General features: G+C 41.6%; 2 protein-coding genes across 10 annotated transcripts in view; one reads left to right on the forward strand and one right to left on the reverse strand.

Annotated features, from left to right (window-relative positions):
* LOC141111803 (hemicentin-1-like) overlaps window positions 1-20,433 on the reverse strand; it is a 368,745-nt gene that overhangs the window by 114,141 nt on the left and 234,171 nt on the right. For all 9 annotated transcript variants that reach the window (XM_073603946.1, XM_073603940.1, XM_073603947.1 and 6 more), the window contains one exon: window positions 522-995. In XM_073603946.1, coding sequence (XP_073460047.1) covers window positions 522-995 — 474 coding nt within the window. The remainder of the gene's footprint in view (window positions 1-521; window positions 996-20,433) is intronic.
* LOC141111806 (uncharacterized) lies at window positions 7,648-13,972 on the forward strand. Its single transcript, XM_073603950.1, has 2 exons — window positions 7,648-8,184; window positions 11,852-13,972. The coding sequence occupies exon 2, from the start codon at window positions 12,093-12,095 to the stop codon at window positions 13,044-13,046; it is 954 nt and encodes a 317-aa protein (XP_073460051.1). The 5' UTR covers window positions 7,648-8,184; window positions 11,852-12,092; the 3' UTR covers window positions 13,047-13,972.

The following is a 20,433-nucleotide window of genomic DNA, read 5'->3' on the forward strand; positions in this document are numbered from 1 at the left end:
TGTGCAGAGATGGAGATCCAAGACCCCCCCAGCTCACCCCCTGTGGGTTGGGGGGGTAACACAGTAAACAAAGTTGTACAAAAAAAAGAACACATGATATACTAACACAGACAACTTAGGTCAATTTATAAAAATATAGGACAAATGGTTGAATACTACGGAGGTGGTCCCTCTACAATTCATTAGAGAGGCTCCTAGGTATGGGATAATAAAATACAATATATTAGTAATATTTAAATAAAGTGCAAAATTTAATCTGGGTCACAAGTATTAAAATGGTCATAGGGGAAATGGTATATACAGATATATCAATAGTATAATTAGAAGATTGAGGGAATGTTTATATATATATCAAAACCATAACCATAATTGTTGGTTGCGAAATGCTTTACAATTGTGTTGTATAAAAAATAGAAAAAAGGAAACAAAATAAAGAGTATTAAGAAAAAATGATAATATCTCATCAGAGTCAATGAAAGCTTTAGAAAGAAACCATTTCATGTAGAAGAGAAGAGTCTCACCTCCAATGATGTTGAGTATCCTGTGTACCCAGACCGGAGATGTCAGTGCCGGGTGATTTACATGGACAGATAATTCCGCTCCATTATCCAGGTCATAGCTGGGAGTTATCTGGAGAGAACACTGACAGATGAATGCACCAAGATTCTTCATACTGATAACAGGAGTCACCTCCAGCTGTAGAGGGATGCCCTCGTATCCTGGAGATCTATTCATCATCCGTGGTCTCCCCTCCAACATACATATACCCTCTTCATACTCTCTTTCATAATCTCTACTTATCTTGACCGGAGTGAGGTGACCTTCAGACCTCCAGGTATAGATGGTCCTCATCTCCTCCTCCTCCCCGGATCTTCTCATACACACAGAGATTTCAATGTCGTTGGGTCTGAAGTCCATAATCTGACAAGTCAGAGTCGTCCTGGTCATGTCAATCAGCTCATCATTCCCGGTAATCTCAGAGAGAATGGGGGGATCTGCAAGAGGAAATCATTGTACAGATTATTACATTTACTTTTGGTGTGGTGCCAAGACATTGGATAGAACATCTCTACTGGAGGCCATAGGGATAGATAAATGTGGTCTTCATACCTCAGATCTGTAGGTGTTAGTATTTAAGTGGACCTTCACCCCAAAGACCCCATTGTTCTTCCCAGCCTCTTCCCCCCTCCTACAAATGGATTTTTGTCATTTGTGTTGCAAAGCAGCTCTTCCACAATGCTCACCTTGTGATCATCTCTCCCCTCCCCCTACGTGCACAGATATGTCGCAGGGCTCAGGTCCCGGGCTATTTTCACAGAACAGGATGTGAACCAAGCTTACAATTATCCCCAAGCAGAAGAGATATTCAACAGAAGCCCTTCAGACTGAAGATCGTCCAGAGAAATCTTGGCCCCACTATCCTGGCAGTCGGCTCCTAATTATAAATTGATACGGATCTTAGGTGTGCGCAGCCTATTTCATTAGAGTGTGTAGAGTGTGCAACCAAAAGCTTAAACACATATGTGTTTGCATAGGCTTGTGCAAGGGGTGTGCCATGTGTGGTGCAGATTCCCCCTACTGCCCAAGCCCCCCCCCCCCCCAGTGCGGATGGTTTCCCTCCCCTCTGCTACTGTGGGGGATGTTTCAGGATGGAGAGTGGGGGAAGGGGCTAGAAATATGTAATTTACCAACCCCCTTCCCTTTCTAAATGAACACACTCACTCACTGTGTCCATTCATAACTGAACCATAGCAAACTGTATAATATGCTTCAGTTTGTGAATGAACAGGAAGCCACTCAGCACAGAGCACTTCCCATTCATTCCTTGTGCAGAGCAGCTGAGGCAGCAGAGAAAGGCATATATGTTTGAGCTTTGGGTCATGGGCGTAGCATGAAGGGGTACAGGAGTTGCCATAGCGACCCCACGTTCAGCTCCAGCAGTCCAAGCAGTCATCCTACATGCTGCATTTTACAATGACAAAATCCTGGAAAGAGAATCCAGTTCTGATCCACCTTGTGTCTCCCAGGGTCCCAGCTGAGCTCTGTAATCCAGTCCGGAGCTTCCAGTTTGTTTTCTCCCCAGATCACACTCCTACCCCACTCTCATTGGCTGGAGGAGAGAAGTCTGAGTTTCCCAGAAGATCGTGCATTAGCAAGCCCAGGACAGGGATGTGTGATGCTTGCCGCTGCCAGCCTGGAAGTGTGCTCACTGCTGACAATGGCAGGAGGAAAGTGAGCTGCCACACAGACAGGGAGTGTGCTGCCCCAACGGGGCATAGAATTTATATAGACTGTTTTCCTAACCATTTTCTATGGATATTTATATTTAGTTCACATGCTGCCATCTAGTGACCTTTTGTGGTAATGCACTTGTTTCTTATGTTCCTTTTCCCTGATGTTATGACACACTTCCTTTATATGTAATGCTCCACCCTTCTTCCTGAGTTTGTACTTCCTGTGTCATCAATGCAGCTAACAAGCCACAGCTAGCAGGGCACATGCATTCTGCACTGTAAGCTACACACAATATCATCTTTTGACCGCATAAATACCACAACCTATTCATCTGTTGTATCCTGTCATCTGCTGTACCTGATGTTCAGAATAAAAGCATCTTGTGGATGGAATCGGTATTTAGTGAGTTCAAGCTATCTGATGAGGATTGTCGTCAGTGATTATATCTTATACAGGCCAGGCATAGAGGACTCACAAGGGATAAATCCCTTCACAACAATCAGAGTCAGAATAGTCAAAAGATGTATAGAATTCCAACAGCCTGCTGTGTATATGTGTGCGCCTGATCTGCAATCAAGCTCAGTGCCATCTGCCATCTTGTGTAGCACATGGTCGCACAAGTTTACTGCACCTCATGTGAATGTAAAAACTGTTTCTCTACATTGAACTGTTACCCCACCTGTCTAAGCTGCTGTTCGTTTTCTTAAAGAGACAGTACCATTTCTTGCAAAAACGTGAAAAATGTCTAGACAAGGCTGAGGACCTTTTTGTGGCTGAACAAATGCAGATTCATCATGCCTCTGAACCCGCAAATGTACTGAGAGCAGATTCTGCAGATATTGCCTAACAGAGTGTAAGACCCAAACGTACAATAAAACCGACACAGAAACTCAGAGAAAACGATGAAATCACTAGAGATGAGTTCTCCAGCAATCTGTCAGACTTATGGGACAGAACTTCACACTGCATGTCAGTTTTGTCACACCTTAATGATCGACAAGCTGAACTAAGAGACTCTATAGATCGCTTATCTGCCACATACAAACGCTACCAGCGGCTGTTTGCAAAATACACAGCTTTCTTGCAGGACTGTAATATAGAGGAATCTTCAGCAGAACTGACCAGGACTGATGCACTAAACCAACAAAGGGATCTCTTAGTGCAATATGCCCAGTGTAAGGCAGAACTCCGCATTGCTCAACTGCAGGAGACCAGATCTCACAGATCCACATCAACCAAGCACACGGCATGTTCTTCTAGGTCCTCTCGCTCCAGAAGTTCAACATTAAGCGACAAGCTAATAGAGGCCCATGCAAGTCTGGAAGCAAATAAAGTGCAAAGCTCCTTTACCAGAAAGGAAGCAGAAATAGAAACACAAAAGGTAAAGATGAAAGCTCAACAAGCAGAGGCAGATTCCCAATTAAAGATTCTGTATATGGAAAAGGAAGAAGTAGCTGCCCTAGCAAGGCTGAGAGTTCTCGAACAAGCGATGGGAGAAAGTGCTAACTCAGACGGGTCCATCCCAGCGGAACTGCAAGACCCAGTTGAACGCACCAGTGAATATGTACTAAAGCATAATGTTTGCAATGACACAGAGTTATCTCCTGTATGTCTTACTAACAACACTGTTCTGACTCCCAACACAGAGACCTCTCAGCTCCAAATGCCTGAGCCTCTTCAAGTCTACAAACACAAGTGCATCTATGAAACAAACCGCATCACCTCTTGCTGACAACAAGGTGACTTCCAGGGACAAGCCGCAGCTCAAGCCACAGCCAGCACAATCTTTAGGGACTACACCACAGTTAAACGCTCTTGCAACATCATTTCATCCTGGTAAACCTCACCCTACTTCACCAGAGAACTTTCACACCGAGGGGTTCCACAAGTTAATTTGGCACCGAAGAGTGAGAGATCAGACTTGAATGACTTTGCCAGATATATGGTACACCATGAGCTCATTAACACTACCCTCTCAAGGTTTGACAACTGTCCGTTGAGCTACAGGGCCTGGAGATCAACCTTTAAAGCTGCCATTGCTGATCTCAACCTTACTACCAAGGAGGAACTTGATTTGCTCATAAAGTGGCTGGGGCCAGAATCTGAAGATTGTGTTAAAAGACTGAGAACAATGCATGTTGACCACCCAGATGCTGGTCTTGTTGCTGCATGGGCAAGACTTGAGCAAGCCTATGGTAGCTCTGAAGCCATAGAAAGCGCTCTATTCAAGAGACTGCAAAACTTCCCAAAATAGGGAACAAAGACTATCACAAGCTCCAAGATCTGAGTGGCCTTCTGATGGAGCTGGAGTTGGCAAAGACAGACCCACGTCTACCTGGACTAATCTTCCTGGACACTGCTCATGGTGTCAATCCAGTGGTGTCTAAACTGCCATACGGCCTGCAAGAGAAATGAGCACAACAGGGCTCAAGGTACAAAAGAGACTATAACGTATCTTTTTCTCCATTCGCATATTTTTGCAGGTTCATCAATGATCAAGCCTAGACGAGAAATGATCCCAGCTTCAGTGAACCCAACTTGCTTGCTTCATCATCATCATCATCAAGGTATGATAACATAGCAGCTAAACGTAGAGACTTTAATAGAGCAACATCTGTTAAAAGTACAGACATCTCACCACTAGGGATGAGCTTCGAGTTCGAGTCGAACTCATGTTCGACTCGAACATTGGCTGTTCGCAAGTTCGCCGAACAGCGAACAATTTGGGGTGTTCGCGGCAAATTCGAATGCCGCGGAACACCCTTTAAAAGTCTATGGGAGAAATCAAAAGTGCTAATTTTAAAGGCTTATATGCAAGCTATTGTCATAAAAAGTGTTTGGGGACCTGGGTCCTGCCCCAGGGGACATGGATCAATGCAAAAAAAAGTTTTAAAAACGGCCAATTTTTCAGGAGCAGTGATTTTAATAATGCTTAAAGTCAAACGATAAAAGTGTAATATCCCTTTAAATTTCGTACCTGGGGGGTGTCTATAGTATGCCTGTAAAGGGGCGCATGTTTCCTGTGTTTAGAACAGTCTGACAGCAAAATGACATTTCGAAGGAAAAAAAGCCATTTAAAACTACCCGTGGCTATTGCATTGCCGACAATACACATAGAAGTTCATTGATAAAAACGGCATGGGAATTCCCCAAAGGGGAACCCCGAACCAAAAAAAAAATGACGTGGGAGACCCCCTAAATCCCATACAAGGCCCTTCAGGTCTGGTATGGATATTAAGGGGAACCCCGGCCAAAATTTAAAAAAAAAATGACGTGGGGTTCCCCCTAAATTCCATACCAGACCCTTCAGGTCTGGTATGGATTTTAAGGGGAACCCCGCGCCAAAAAAAAAAAATGGCGTGGGGTCCCCCCAAAAATCCATACCAGACCCTTATCCGAGCATGCAACCTGGCAGGCCGCAGGAAAAGAGGGGGGGACGAGAGTGTGCCCCCCCTCCTGAACCGTACCAGGCCACATGCCCTCAACATTGGGAGGGTGCTTTGGGGTAGCCCCCCAAAACACCTTGTCCCCATGTTGATGAGAACAAGGGCCTCATCCCCACAACCCTGGCCGGTGGTTGTGGGGGTCTGCGGGCGGGGGGCTTATCGGAATCTGGAAGCCCCCTTTAACAAGGGGACCCCCAGATCCCGGCCCCCCCCTGTGTGAAATGGTAAAGGGGTACTTACCCCTACCATTTCACTAAAAAACTGTCAGAAATGTTAAAAATGACAAGAGACAGTTTTTGACAATTCCTTTATTTAAATGCTTCTTCTTTCTTCCTTCATCTTCTTCTGGTTCTTCTGGCTCTTCTGGTCCTTGCTCCGGCGTTCTCGTCCAGCATCTCCTCCACGGCGTCTTCTATCTTCTTCTCCTCGGGCCGCTACGCACCCATGGCATGAGGGGAGGCTCCCGCTCTTCTCTTCATCTTCTTCTTCATCCTCTTCTCTTCTTTCTTCTTCTCTTCTTCATTTTCTTCTCCGGGCCGCTCCGCATCCATGCTGGCATAGAGGGAGGCTCCCGCTGTGTGACGGCGTATCCTCATCTGACGGTTCTTAAATAACGGGGGGCGGGGCCACCCGGTGACCCCGCCCCCTCTGACGCACGGGACATGACGTGACTTCCCTGTGACGTCACAGGGAAGTCCCGTCAAGTCACCGTGCGTCAGAGGGGGGCGGGGTCACCGGGCGGCCCCGCCCCCCGTTATTTAAGAGCTGTCAGATGAAGAGACGCCGTCACACAGCGGGAGCCTCCCTCCATGCCAGCATGGGTGCGGAGCGGCCCGGAGAAGAAAATGAAGAAGAGAAGAAGAGAAGAAGAGAAGAAGATGAAGAGAAGAGCGGGAGCCTCCCTCCATGCCATGGGTGCGGAGCGGCCCGAGGAGAAGAAGATAGAAGACGCCGCGGAGGAGATGCTGGACGAGAACGCCGGAGGAAGAACCAGAAGAGCCAGAAGAACCAGAAGAAGAAGAAGATGAAGGAAGAAGCATTTAAATAAAGGAATTGTCAAAAACTGTCTCTTGTCATTTTTAACATTTTTGACAGTTTTTTAGTGAAATGGTAGGGGTAAGTACCCCCTTACCATTTCACACGGGGGGGCCCGGGATCTGGGGGTCCCCTTGTTAAAGGGGGCCTCCAGATTCCGATAAGCTCCCCGCCCGCAGACCCCCACAACCACCGGCCAGGGTTGTGGGGATGAGGCCCTTGTCCTCATCAACATGGGGACAAGGTGTTTTGGGGGGCTACCCCAAAGCACCCTCCCAATGTTGAGGGCATGTGGCCTGGTACGGTTCAGGAGGGGGGGGCCGCACTCTCGTCCCCCCCTCTTTTCCTGCGGCCTACCAGGTTGCGTGCTCGGATAAGGGTCTGGTATGGATTTTTGGGGGGACCCCACGCCGTTTTTTTTTTTTGCGCGGGGTTCCCCTTAAAATCCATACCAGACCTGAAGGGTCTGGTATGGAATTTAGGGGGAACCCCACGTCATTTTTTTTTTAAATTTTGGCCGGGGTTCCCCTTAATATCCATACCAGACCTGAAGGGCCTGGTATGGAATTTAGGGGGACTCCCACGTCATTTTTTTTTAAATTTTGGTTCGGGGTTCCCCTTTGGGGAATTCCCATGCCATTTTTATCAACGAACTTCTATGTGTATTGTCGGCAATGCAATAGCCGCGGGTAGTTTTAAATGGGTTTTTTCCTTCAAAATGTCATTTTGCTGTCAGACTGTTCTAAACACGGGAAACATGCGCCCCTTTACAGGCATACTATAGACACCCCCCAGCTACAAAATTTAAAGGGATATTACACTTTTATTGTTTGACTTTAAGCATTATTAAAATCACTGCTCCTGAAAAAATGGCCGTTTTTAAAACTTTTTTTTGCATTGATCCATGTCCCCTGGGGCAGGACCCGGGTGTAAGGATATTTTAGCTTGCTGTCCTTTATTTTAGCTATAAGAATATGTATCCATCTTAGAATAATATGTATATGTGACATCTATCAAAAGTTAGTTTCAAATCCTTGTAAATAACATGATTTCCCCGAAATGACGCATGAAGGTTTTTCCTTGTTGATAGTTTCTGTATGAAGAAATAATGTCTCATTTTTAGGTGCTTTTTAATCATCTGATGTATACGTAATGTCTGTATATTAATGAAAGGGTTGAACTTTTTTTGTGATGTCGTTTTGATTATATAAGTGATTGTCTACGGAAGTAAAAAGCAGAACATTCCAGACATTTGACTGTTGTGTCATTATTTTCTTGTCGGAATGATCTCCAGATCTGAATGGGTTTTTGGGGAACACTCAAATCAGGATATGCTAGAGAAGAGGTTCACTTGCTCCTAGAAGAAGATCGTTAGCCCCCTAACAGAGTTTTGGTGGCAGCGTGTGGGGCGGTCATTGTTCATGAGATGATCATCATCCAAGATCATCATCCAAGTTTCTAAAGTCCGGTGAGTCTGATTTAATTATTATTATTTCTTTCACCGTGACTTTAGTTTAAAAGACCGTTTCCTTATATGGGGTTAACAGAAGGTGTAGTGTTAAAAACATTTATGTAAATGTATGAATCTCGCAGAGATTCGTTCGGGTGACGGATCAAAGGACTCTGAGTTAGTCCAAAGGACTCTGAGTTAGTCCAAAGAACTCTGAGATAGTTCTAAAAAGAAAGGACTCTGAGTTAGTCCAAGGGGTTCTGAGAAACCCAAAGTAATATAATACAGTACTGTAAGAAGTTTTATAAAGATATCTGATAGAGTGTCCCGGAAAAACCCAAACCTCTTTGCTTGCCTTTCTTTCGCTTAGGAGATAAAATAAGTAGATAAAATAAGGTCATCTGTTTTGTCTGTGTGGAATTTGTCAGGTGTCATAAGGTAAGATGACACCTTTCCACTGCATTGTATTGTCATTGTATTATAATGAAACGTAGAGTGATGTTACAATATTTGGTGATGTATTGATGCTGACTTTTAATGATTTATATATAAATGCTTTGACTCTAAAGTATAAGATATAGATATATATATATATAGTTGGCAGGATGATTCTGGCATTGATGCAGTGAGTAAAAATATTTTATTTGCCTTGCTGTAATCAGACGTTCAGTGTCATCTTAGGGAAAGTACAAAAAAAAGAAAAGGTTTCAAAAGTGTCCTGATTGTATTACTGGTTTACACAAATTTGTGTTTTAAGAAGGATTGACAGTGCAGGGAGTAATGTCACTTATTGGAAGAGCAGGGGAGACTTATCAAGTCTGTCCCCGGTCTTTGAAGTATTGTGACATTAGGGACGTTTTTACCATTTAAAATATGGGTAGAGCGTTAATAACACTTTTTTTAAGGTAATACATAAATTGGTGAGGATAACTTTTGATTAAAAAATGCTATTTCAATAATTCTTTTTGCTTCTGACATCTCTTGCAAAGGGGTAGTCAGGTGCAAAATTTGGACATTTGGCTTTTTGCCAACAGGGTTCAAGTACTAATATCTCACTGACTGTAATAGATAGTCGGGAATTGTTTGCGGCATTAGTACTACTGCAATTGAAGGCACTGTTTGAACCTGTTGGCATACTGCAAAAAGGAAAAAAGAGACTTAGTATCTAATTAGAATGTTTAGAAAGAAAAAATAAATATATGTGTTGTGGAGATCGGCTGGACCGAGGCTCCCTATAGTGTCCTAGCCCATACATTGTCCACGATGGGTTTAGCAGAGTCATGGGATGGTAAATTAAGGGTTAAATCTTACATACCACAACGCAGAAGTTGAAAGCTGTAGAGGCTGCGTACGCCGCAAAGGGTCAGGATACAAAACACGTAGTTTTAAAACAAGCAGAAAGCACGGAGTAAAAAAGAGGAAGTAGCTACGCAGTTATATAAAGTTTTCCTTTCATTACACAAGACGCCGGATTTAAACACTTAAGATGAAATGTACAGTCCTTTAAATACAGACTTATTAAAGTCTGTCTTGAAAAAAAAAACAAAAAAAACCTTGATTGAAAAAGACGCAGCAGGATGTTTTGACATCCCAAAACAAACACCAGTATCAACACATTAGCAAAATGATTTCTTAGGAAATCAAAGGGGAAACTTTTATAAAAAGAGGAAAGGGGGCAAGGACAAAGAGGGAGTTACATACAGAGAAAGAGGATTTCTTAAAGAAAGGAATCTTAAGGGAAATTGTCTCGCCTTATAATACTCCCAGTAAAAAAAAAAAAAAAAGGCAAATGGTGACTATAGGTTTGTACAAGACCTAAGGGACATCAATAGCCTAGTCGTACCAATTGCCCAAGTAGTGCCTGATGTGCCATCAATATTTACCGCCATGCCATGCGATGCAGAGTATTTTACTGTGATTGATTTAAAGAATGTTTTTTTTCATCCCTGTAGACAAGGAGACACGGTCACTGTACTCCAAGTCACCCTTGGGCCCTGGACTGCCCCTCATGGTTCTGCACTATTGCAGTATGTTGGTGATTTTTTGATTTGTAGTTCTTCAGAGGAGGACTGCCGAGCTGATAGCCTATCTTTATTGAAATGGTTACATGTATGTGGTTACAAAATGTTTAAGGAAAAGTTACAATGTTGTCAAGAAAAAAAACAGTTGAGTATTTGTGCTCACAAAAGGAGAAAGAAGAGTCAGTCATAAAAGAGCTGTGGCTCTGAATGGGTTTGCCCCCCCATTTAATAGGAAGGACATGCTCACCTTCCTAGGTATGATTGGTTACTGCCGCCAATGGATACCTGACTGCTCTTTCAATGACAATATATTGAGACAAGCAATGTTTTTGAAGCAATGTCTCTAAAATGTCTGATACTGTAAAATGGTCTGATGAAATGTTAAATGTTTTTGCCATGTTTTGCCATGTTGAAATGTGTAATGGTTACCAGCCCGAGCCTCAGGCCTCCTTGAATATGGCAAAATGTTTCACTTGTTTGCCAGGGAAAATTGCAGAACCATGGCGGAAGTACTGGCCCAGGAATATAGTGGGAGACTGTGCCCTGTAGATTTTTTCTCAAAGATGGTCCTGGTGCGCTCAAGCGTCCTGATCTATGGTGGTTGAGATGGTCACTTCTTTCACTGTGGGACACGACGCCACACTTCACATCACTTACAATGTGTCAATCTTGTTGAAAAATGTACATACACAGCACATGTCTGCTCAGAGTTTGAGCGGATATGAGGTGATTTTAAACGCTCTTTTAGGATTAAAAAGGAGAACAGGATGAGGTTGTGCCATAATATGACTGCATAAACCTCATTCACCAAGACACATCACCCAGGTCCACAGCACTACCAGACACACAGAATGTTTTTGTGGATGGTTCTTGCTCTAGGCTATAGTACACTACAGAGCACACACAGGCCAATAGACAGAGATGGCCAGGGGAAATGAGCAGGTCTGGCTGACCCTGCTGCTAAATAAGCTGCTATCTCACAGACAGCAGACATCCAAATTGTTATGCTGATACCTGACCTATCACCTTTTTGAAAAGTCACTTGCAGATCCCCAGGATTATGCATCAAATTATGAGTTAAGGGACTGGAATGGAAAGGGTGTGTAGAGAGATCCAAGGTCTGGATTTCTCTGCAAAGAGGGGAAACCATGTATACCAACAGCAAGTGCATTCATAGTACCACGGAATAGGCCACGCAGGTATACAAGTCACGGCTGATTTCACACACAGGCCCAAACTAGGCAAAAGACAGGAATATCTTTTGATAATTGTGGACATGTTCTCTAATGGTCCAGCTATTATAGCCAGGGTCTGCCAGGATTTGGTAAAAACTCTCAAGATAGAATGGAAGTTTCACATTCCCTATCACCCTCCAAGTTCAGGAATAGTAGAAAGAATGAATAGAACAATAAAAGACAAGATAAGAAAGGCCACAGGGGGAACCTTTGCCAACTGGAGAAGGGTCCTCCCAGCAGTCCAGGCAGAAATAAGTTTTTTTTAGAAGTTTTGATGAGTAGATTTTTCCCCACCCCATAGGCCAGAGCACCTTTAATGGTAGAAAAGGAAGATTTAGACTTAATACAGGAAGAATATGTAAGAAAACTGGTTGAAATATTGGATACAGTCAAAGAAATGTTGCTCGCACCTCTCTTTTTTCTTCACAGGAAGCTACTCACCTCTTCAAGGTGGGAGACACCGTGGTGGTCCAACAGCTGAACAGAAATAAGAAGCAAGAGTATCCCTTTGGACCTCCTACTATGGTGATTGCAGTGATCAGAACGGCTATCCTGGTGGAAAACTGCTAGTCCGGGATCCATGCCAGCCGAGTGAAAAAGGTTGTCCAAAGCCCCAAGAGCAGGAAGGAGATCTTAAATACAGGAGGCCCTCAAGCAGAAGTCCAAGCAGATGAAGGAGAAGTTCCTGGAAAAGCAGGTCCGGCCAGAGAAGATGACCTCGCTTATTTCACCACAGACTTCTGGCAAGGCATTCTGCCTCCTGTTCCTGATCACCCTGATGGTGTTCCCGCCCATTTGGATCATCACTAACTGTATCTACCACCCTGAAGATTTGGGTGCGATTAAAAGTATTTGTGGTAACATATATACACAGAAGAACATTACAGTGATACAAGTTAGAAATAAAAGAGACATTGAAGATAATTTTGCTGATAAAATGCTTTTGTTAAAATTTAAATATGCTTATGCTCGGAAATCAGGTTTTCAGAAATGTTGGATTTGTGGCAAATTGCACCTTAGCACTGTTAGGATACCCCTAATAGCTATACCTTTAAATATTACTCCCCTTTTAAAAGGAAATATTCCCCTTGACCTTTTGAATGTCAGCAGAAGAACTAATGACACCATTTCCTTTCACATCATCAATAGAAGTCATAATCCTACCTGGTGTTTTAATTTAGGGAATTCTACTAGAAATGCTCATACCTGTAGTCAATCAGTTTTGAACATTTCTAATTGCTATGCCCCTAGTGAGAAGTTTTGTTCTTTATATCAAACACACCACGATGAGGTCAGAGTACGGGCTGATTTTGAAAAGATTCTTGCCTCTGAAGATGAAAGTAGTAAATCTGTACAGCATTTGTTTCAGGTTTTAGCAGCAGTTACAGCAGTAGATCAAGAGACTGCTGTGAATACGCCCTTCTCGTTTGGTAACCACACTTATGTTTGTTGTGGAAAGACTTGTTATCCCTGGATTCCACAAGAGGTCCAAGGCTGGTGTTACCTGGCCTCACTGGTGCCCATAATGGGGGTGGTAGGTGATAGTGATGGGAGTCATTTACTTGAAGCTAGTATACACCCAAGGTATCCATTAAAACATCGTAACAAGAGAGTTATTCCTTGAGAAGGATATGGCCTGGGCATGGTTCCCTTCCTGGACAGGATGGGGAATAGATTTGATGAAAAGGTTAAATAATTATTCAGGAATTATTGATGAGATGATGGAAAAGAATTCTGATGACATTTCTAAACTTAATGTTGAAACTAGGGCTATTACAAAACAACTAGAATTGCATGACTTAGCCATTGAAAGCATGAGTTCAGCCCTTACAGGATTATGTGAAATGACTGAGGATTATGAATGTCGTACTTGGGTACACAATACCAGTGTAGAGGTACCAGACTATTATGATGTGATAGCTCAGCATAGAAAAGAGGTGGCCAAGCTGCAACAAGAGGCTCATAACATAGCCCAGACCTGGAGTCCTTTTGGAAATGTTGATTTTGGATTTGGAGGGATATTCTCTTGGATATTCTTTTTCCTTTTCCTTTATCTTGTGTACAAGCTTATTATGTGCCTTATTAATAGAGCCACTCGCATTTCAGATCCCTCATCTCCCAATAAAACTTATCTCAGTATGTATCATCAGAAGCAAGCTGAGAATATCGCCATGATAAGGAAGTGAGATCATACATATATATATATACATGTGTGATCAAAGAGGGGATTGTAAGGATATTTTAGCTTGCTGTCCTTTATTTTAGCTATAAGAATATGTATCCATCTTAGAATAATATGTATATGTGACATCTATCAAAAGTTAGTTTCAAATCCTTGTAAATAACATGATTTCCCCGAAATGACGCATGAAGGTTTTTCCTTGTTGATAGTTTCTGTATGAAGAAATAATGTCTCATTTTTAGGTGCTTTTTAATCATCTGATGTATACGTAATGTCTGTATATTAATGAAAGGGTTGAACTTTTTTTGTGATGTCGTTTTGATTATATAAGTGATTGTCTACGGAAGTAAAAAGCAGAACATTCCAGACATTTGACTGTTGTGTCATTATTTTCTTGTCGGAATGATCTCCAGATCTGAATGGGTTTTTGGGGAACACTCAAATCAGGATATGCTAGAGAAGAGGTTCACTTGCTCCTAGAAGAAGATCGTTAGCCCCCTAACACCGGGTCCCCAAACACTTTTTATGACAATAACTTGCATATTAGCCTTTAAAATTAGCACTTTTGATTATTCATGTTTGTGTCCCATAGACTTTAACGGTGTTCACGTGTTCGAACAAACTTTTTTCCTGTTCGCATGTTCTGGTGTGAACCGAACAGGGGGGTGTTCGGCTCATCCCTATTGGTGAGTTATGGAAGATATAAAGTTGCTGCGGAGCATATACCATTTTCATTAAATTTGCCCGTCCTATTACTGATAGTGGAAGCTTACATCAGCTGTTACATTTCACTTTCTGTCTAGCCAACAGTGGACCCAGATTTAGCTGAAGATACTCAGCCGGATTTGGGGATACCATCACTCCCAAATATTTAAAGCTGTTGACTATAACTATTTGTTCTGCCCCCTCTGGTAGCTGTTCCTTCAGCTGATCTATGGGCATTAAAGTTGATTTTGACCAGTTTATGGTAAAGCCTGAAAAGCTTCCAAAATCCCCTATTATCTCCATCACTGTTCGCAATGAGGCGGCTGTATCTCCTAAATATATAAGCGCATCATCTGCAAATAAAGATATCTTTTCTTCCCTCTGGCCCCTGTGGAACCCTACCACCTCTCGTGAATTGCGGATCAATATGGCTAGAGGCTCTACCGCCAGGGCGAACAGTAATGGTGACAATGGGCATCCCTGTCGGGTGCCTCTATATAACTCAAATGGAGAGGAGAGGTTATTGTTAATACGCAGTCTGGCTCTAGGCTTAGAATAAAGCACCTTTACCCACGCTATAAATTTATTCCCCACTCCAAATCTCTCCAGTATTTCCAAGAGGTAGGGCCACTCCACACTGTTAAATGCCTTTGCAGCCTCACACAAATCATAAAGAGGGTAAAATGGTATAACAGTGTGCTTCCATCCCTAGTAGCTTGAAAAGGAATTGGGGTTGGGACTTTATATGAGGCAATAACTGCGATTTTCCTCCATCCCTGATAATTTGGAAAAAAAAAAAAGAGGAAAAGGTTGGGACTTTGTGTGAGGCCCCCCAAATGACCCCATTTTGGAAAGAAAACACGTCAAGCTTTTTGCTGAAAGGCATGTTGTGTCCATGGAGTTTTTTTAATATTTTGCCACAAGTTTGGGGAAAATTACAATTAGTTTTTTTTTTTCACACAAAGTTGTCACTAAATGATATATTGCTCACACAGGCCATGGTTATATGTGGAATAACACCCCAAAATACATTTAGCTGTTTCTCCTGAGTACGGGGATACCACATGTGTGAGACTTTTTGGGAGCCTAGCCACGTACGTGGCTCCGAAAACCAATCACCGCCTTCAGGATTTCTAAGGGTGTAGAATTGTGATTTCACTCATAGTTACATAGTTACATAGTAGGTGAGGTTGAAAAAAGACACAAGTCCATCAAGTCCAACCTATGTGTGTGATTATGTGTCAGTATTACATTGTATATCCCTGTATTTTGTGGTCATTCAGGTGCTTATCTAATAGTATTTTGAAGCTATCAATGCTCCCCGCTGAGACCACCGCCTGTGGAAGGGAATTCCACATCCTTGCCACTCTTACAGTAAAGAACCCTCTACGTAGTTTAAGGTTAAACCTCTTTTCTTCTATTTTTAATGAGTGGCCACAAGTCTTGTTAAACTCTCATCTGCGAAAAAGTTTTATCCCTATTGTGGGGTCACCAGTCCGGTATTTGTAAATTGAAATCATATCCCCTCTCAAGCGTCTCTTCTCCAGAGAGAATAAGTTCAGTGCTCGCAACCTTTCCTCATAACGAAAATCCTCCAGACCTTTTATTAGCTTTGCTGCCCTTCTTTGTAGTCACTCCATTTCCAGTACATCCTTCCTGAAGACTGGTGCCCAGAACTGGACAGCATACTCCAGGTGCGGCCGGACCAGAGTCTTGTAGAGCGGGAGAATTATCGTTTTATCTCTGGAGTTGATCCCCCTTTTAATGCCAATATTCTGTTTGCTTTGTTAGCAGCAGCTTGGCATTGCCTGCCATTGCTGAGCCTATCATCTACTAGGACCCCCAGGTCCTTTTCCATCCTAGATTCCCCCAGAGGTTCTCCCCCCAGTCTATAGATTGCATTCATATTTTTGCCACCCAAATGCATTATTTTACATTTTTCTACATTGAACCTCATTTGCCATGTAGTCGCCCACCCCAATAATTTGTTCAGGTCTTTTTGCAAGGTTTCCACGTCCTGCGGAGACGTTATTGCCCTGCTTAGCTTAGTATCGTCTGCAAATACAGAGATTGAACTGTTTATCCCATCCTCCAGGTCGTTTATAAACAAATTAAATAGGATTGGTCCCAGCACAGAACCCTGGGGAACCCCACTACCCACCCCTGACCATTCTGAGTACTCCCCATTTATCACCACCCTCTGAACTCGCCCTTGTAGCCAGTTTTCAATCCATGTACTCACCCTATGGTCCATGCCAACAGACCTTATCTTGTACAGTAAACGTTTATGGGGAACTGTGTCAAATGCTTTTGCAAAATCCAGATACACCACGTCTACGGGCCTTCCTTTATCTAGATGGCAACTCACCTCCTCATAGAAGGTTAATAGATTGGTTTGGCAAGAACGATTCTTCATGAATCCATGCTGATTACTGCTAATGATACCGTTCGTATTACTAAAATCTTGTATATAGTCCCTTATCATCCCCTCCAAGAGTTTACATACTATTGATGTTAGGCTAATTGGTCTGTAATTCCCAGGGATGTATTTTGGGCCCTTTTTAAATATTGGTGCTACATTGGCTTTTCTCCAATCAGCTGGTACCATTCCAGTCAGTAGACTATCTGTAAAAATTAGGAACAACGGTCTGGCAATCACTTGACTGAGTTCCCTAAGTATCCTCGGATGCAAGCCATTTGGTCCCGGTGATTTATTAATGTTAAGTTTCTCAAGTCTAATTTTAATTCTGTCCTCTGTTAACCATGTAGGTGCTTCCTGTGTTGTGTCATGAGGATAAACACTGCAGTTTTGGTTACTGAAGCCCCCCGATTCACACGTGAAGACTGAGGAGAAGAATAAATTCAATACCTTCGCCATCTCCCCATCCTTTGTAACCAGATGTCCTTCCTCATTCTTTATGGGGCCAATAAGGTCTGTCCTCCCTTTTTTACTGTTTACATACTTAAATAATTTCTTGGGATTTTTTATGCTCTCCTCCGCTATGTGTCTTTCATGTTCTATCTCACTACCTATCACAGTTTCGGAGGCCCTGAAATGTCCAGATAGCACAAACCCCCCCAAATGACCCCATTTTGGAAAGTAGACAAGGTATTTGATAAGAAGCATGTTTTTTTTTTTGCAGATCTCATTTATTTTTGAAAATGAAGAAAGAAAAGAAAAATGTAATTTTCTTTTTTCAATTTTCAAAACTGTGACAAAAAGCGAGATCTGCAAAATACTCACCATACCTCTCAGCAAATAGCTTGGGGTGTCTACTTTCCAAAATGGGTCATTTAGGGGGGGGTTGTGCCATCTTGGCATTTTATGGCCTTCAAAAATGTGATAGGCAGTGAGGAATGAATTTAAAAATTTAAACCCTTAGAAATCCTGAAGGCGGTGCTTGGTTTTCGGGGCCCCGTACGTGGCTAGGCTCCCAAAAAGTCGCACACATGAGGTATCCTTGTACTCAGGAGAAGCAATAGAATGCATTCTGGGGTGGACATCGATGCATGTAATTCCACATATAACCATGGCATGTGTAAGCAATATATCATTTAGTGACAACTTTGTGAAATTATTTTATTTTTTTTTGTCATTATTCAATCACTTGTGACAAAAAAATAAAATATTCAATGAGCTCAAAATGGCTCTTAGCAAGTTCCTTGGGGTGTCTACTTTCCAAAATGGGATCATTTTGGGGGGGGGGGGGTTTGTACTGCCCTGCCATTTTAGCACCTCAAGAAATGACATAGGCAGTCATACACTAAAAGCTGTGTAAATTCCAGAAAATGTACCCTAGTTTGTAGACGGTATAACTTTTGCGCAAACCAATAAATATACGCTTATTAACTTTTTTTTTACCAAAGACATGTGGCTGAATACATTTTGGCCTAAATGTATGACTAAAATGGAGTTTATTGGATTTTTTTTATAACAAAAAGTAGAAAATATCATTTTTTTTCAAAATTTTTGGTCTTTTTCCATTTATATCGCAAAAAATAAAAATCGCAGAGGCGTTCAAATACCATCAAAAGAAAGCTCTATTTGTGGGAAAAAAAGGACACAAATTTTGTTTGGGTACAACATTGCATGACTGCGCAATTATCAGTTAGAGTGACGCAGTGCCAAATTGTAAAAAATCCTTTGGTTATTGAGCAGCCAAATCCCCTAGGGCTGAAGTTGTTAAACCACTAAAGTGTTGCTTTAGCAGTGTATTTGAACCTGACCTGAACCTGAGCATGATCATGTGAGTGTCATTTCACTTTATTAAATTTAACTTTATAAATGGAATTACGCTGAGTCTGAGTCCGTTTGCTGCATTACATCCCATGCGATTCTGAATTTAATCTATGGGGGACGCCAGCCTGAGGACATCGATCCAGAGTTAATTTCCAATATATACAAGCTAGTTTGACACGTGGGGCATATGCTCTTACGTGTTCAAATTCTCTGGTAAGCCTCCCCTTCACGTGGTGGTAGTTTTCGTCACTATTTTGTTTACTCACCTATTTACAAGATTGGGTTTCATTTTCATCCACACGGAGAACCTGTTACACTTAAGAACTGTTTATGGACACTTTTTGTAATTTTTTTCATCTCAGTCTGTCACATTGTATATTTGATATATAGTTTATAGATCGCAAAGGAAATTGGAACATATTCATACGTCTAATATTTCTATAAGCAAATGAATGTTTGTATTTAATTTACTTATTTATAACTCATTTCCTGTTTTCATTTGTTATGGGAATTCACTTATGCATATTGCACTAAGCACGTCATTTCAGTGCTACACTTTTGCTATACTTGTATACACCAACGATCCACTTCCTGGTTACTCGGCCCATGGAGTGCACACGTCACTTCCGGTCAATGTCGTAAATCATGTCACTGACGTGTTTCGTCACTTCCTGACTTCATCTGAGGGTGTGATCTACTGACATGGAGCCCGGTCTTTATGTAAAACGGCAAAAATATCACAGCCAATCAGTCATAAATGCCACTGCACGTCCATCAAACAGCATGCAGCATATCCTCTGCCGTTACCAGCAGAATACATATCAGAGGCGTCTTCGTCACATGATAATCACCGTACGGCTGCTAATAGTAGCATAAAAACAAAACTAAATCATTCATAGTTGGCTCAAAATTAAAACTGAATAAATGAAATAAGTAAATAACAAATATTCACACCCTCCATTTAGAACAATACCTAGAAAAGGAGGTTTACAAAGGAAATGGTACATAGATATAATTCACTCCGGGGTAATACTAACCCCAGATTTAAAAATATAAAAAAATCCACCTATTTAGCACTATATGATTACCGGAACGCCACTTAAAAAAGTGGCATATAATCAAGACAATAAGTCAGAAGACTACTAAATACATAATGTCTTCTGCGATTGTATATTAAGTGTTGTAAACTAATACCATTTATCATCATAAAACTTTTTCAACAAAACAATAGGGCAAATCAACAGAATAATGATCATTATTTTTGGTATTAAGCGAAGAGATGACCAAACAACTTTAATGTTTGATAGCCCAATTTCAGGTGACCCATAATAATGTGAAATATTATAAAATATTACAGGGTAAACTAAAAAATAAATATATTTTATATTAAAAGATGGACTAGAAATTAATATAACTAATATCAGACAGATCGCAGGAAAATCGCAAAAATTACCAAATATGCCCAATATACCAGGGGAATCAATACTGTAGGTGATCAAAAATGTCATTATTGGCAGTATAAAAAAACAATAAAAAATGGAAAATAATCTAAAAACCTCAATAGTGTAAAATTGCAATGAAAATCCATATTAAGTATCACTAATAAAACATAACTACTTCTGGTACAACAATAAATTTTATTTGCAACAGAGAGGTGTGGCGATGGGAAGACAAAGTCATTTTTAAAAAACAATGATCTGAATTGATTTTTTACAAACGTTTTAGTGATGATCTCTTTTTTATTTGGGCTGGTTCCTCTGAGTCTTTGGATCTTTTCTTACAGCAATTAAATATTAACAATAACAATATAAGGTTGACCTCTAATTGGCATAAGGAAGCAATTCATTTTCTAGATGTAAATGTGTATCAGCAGAATGATAAACT

This window comes from Aquarana catesbeiana, linkage group LG11, assembly GCF_042186555.1.
Source record: "Aquarana catesbeiana isolate 2022-GZ linkage group LG11, ASM4218655v1, whole genome shotgun sequence".
In the NCBI taxonomy this organism is placed as follows: domain Eukaryota; kingdom Metazoa; phylum Chordata; class Amphibia; order Anura; family Ranidae; genus Aquarana; species Aquarana catesbeiana.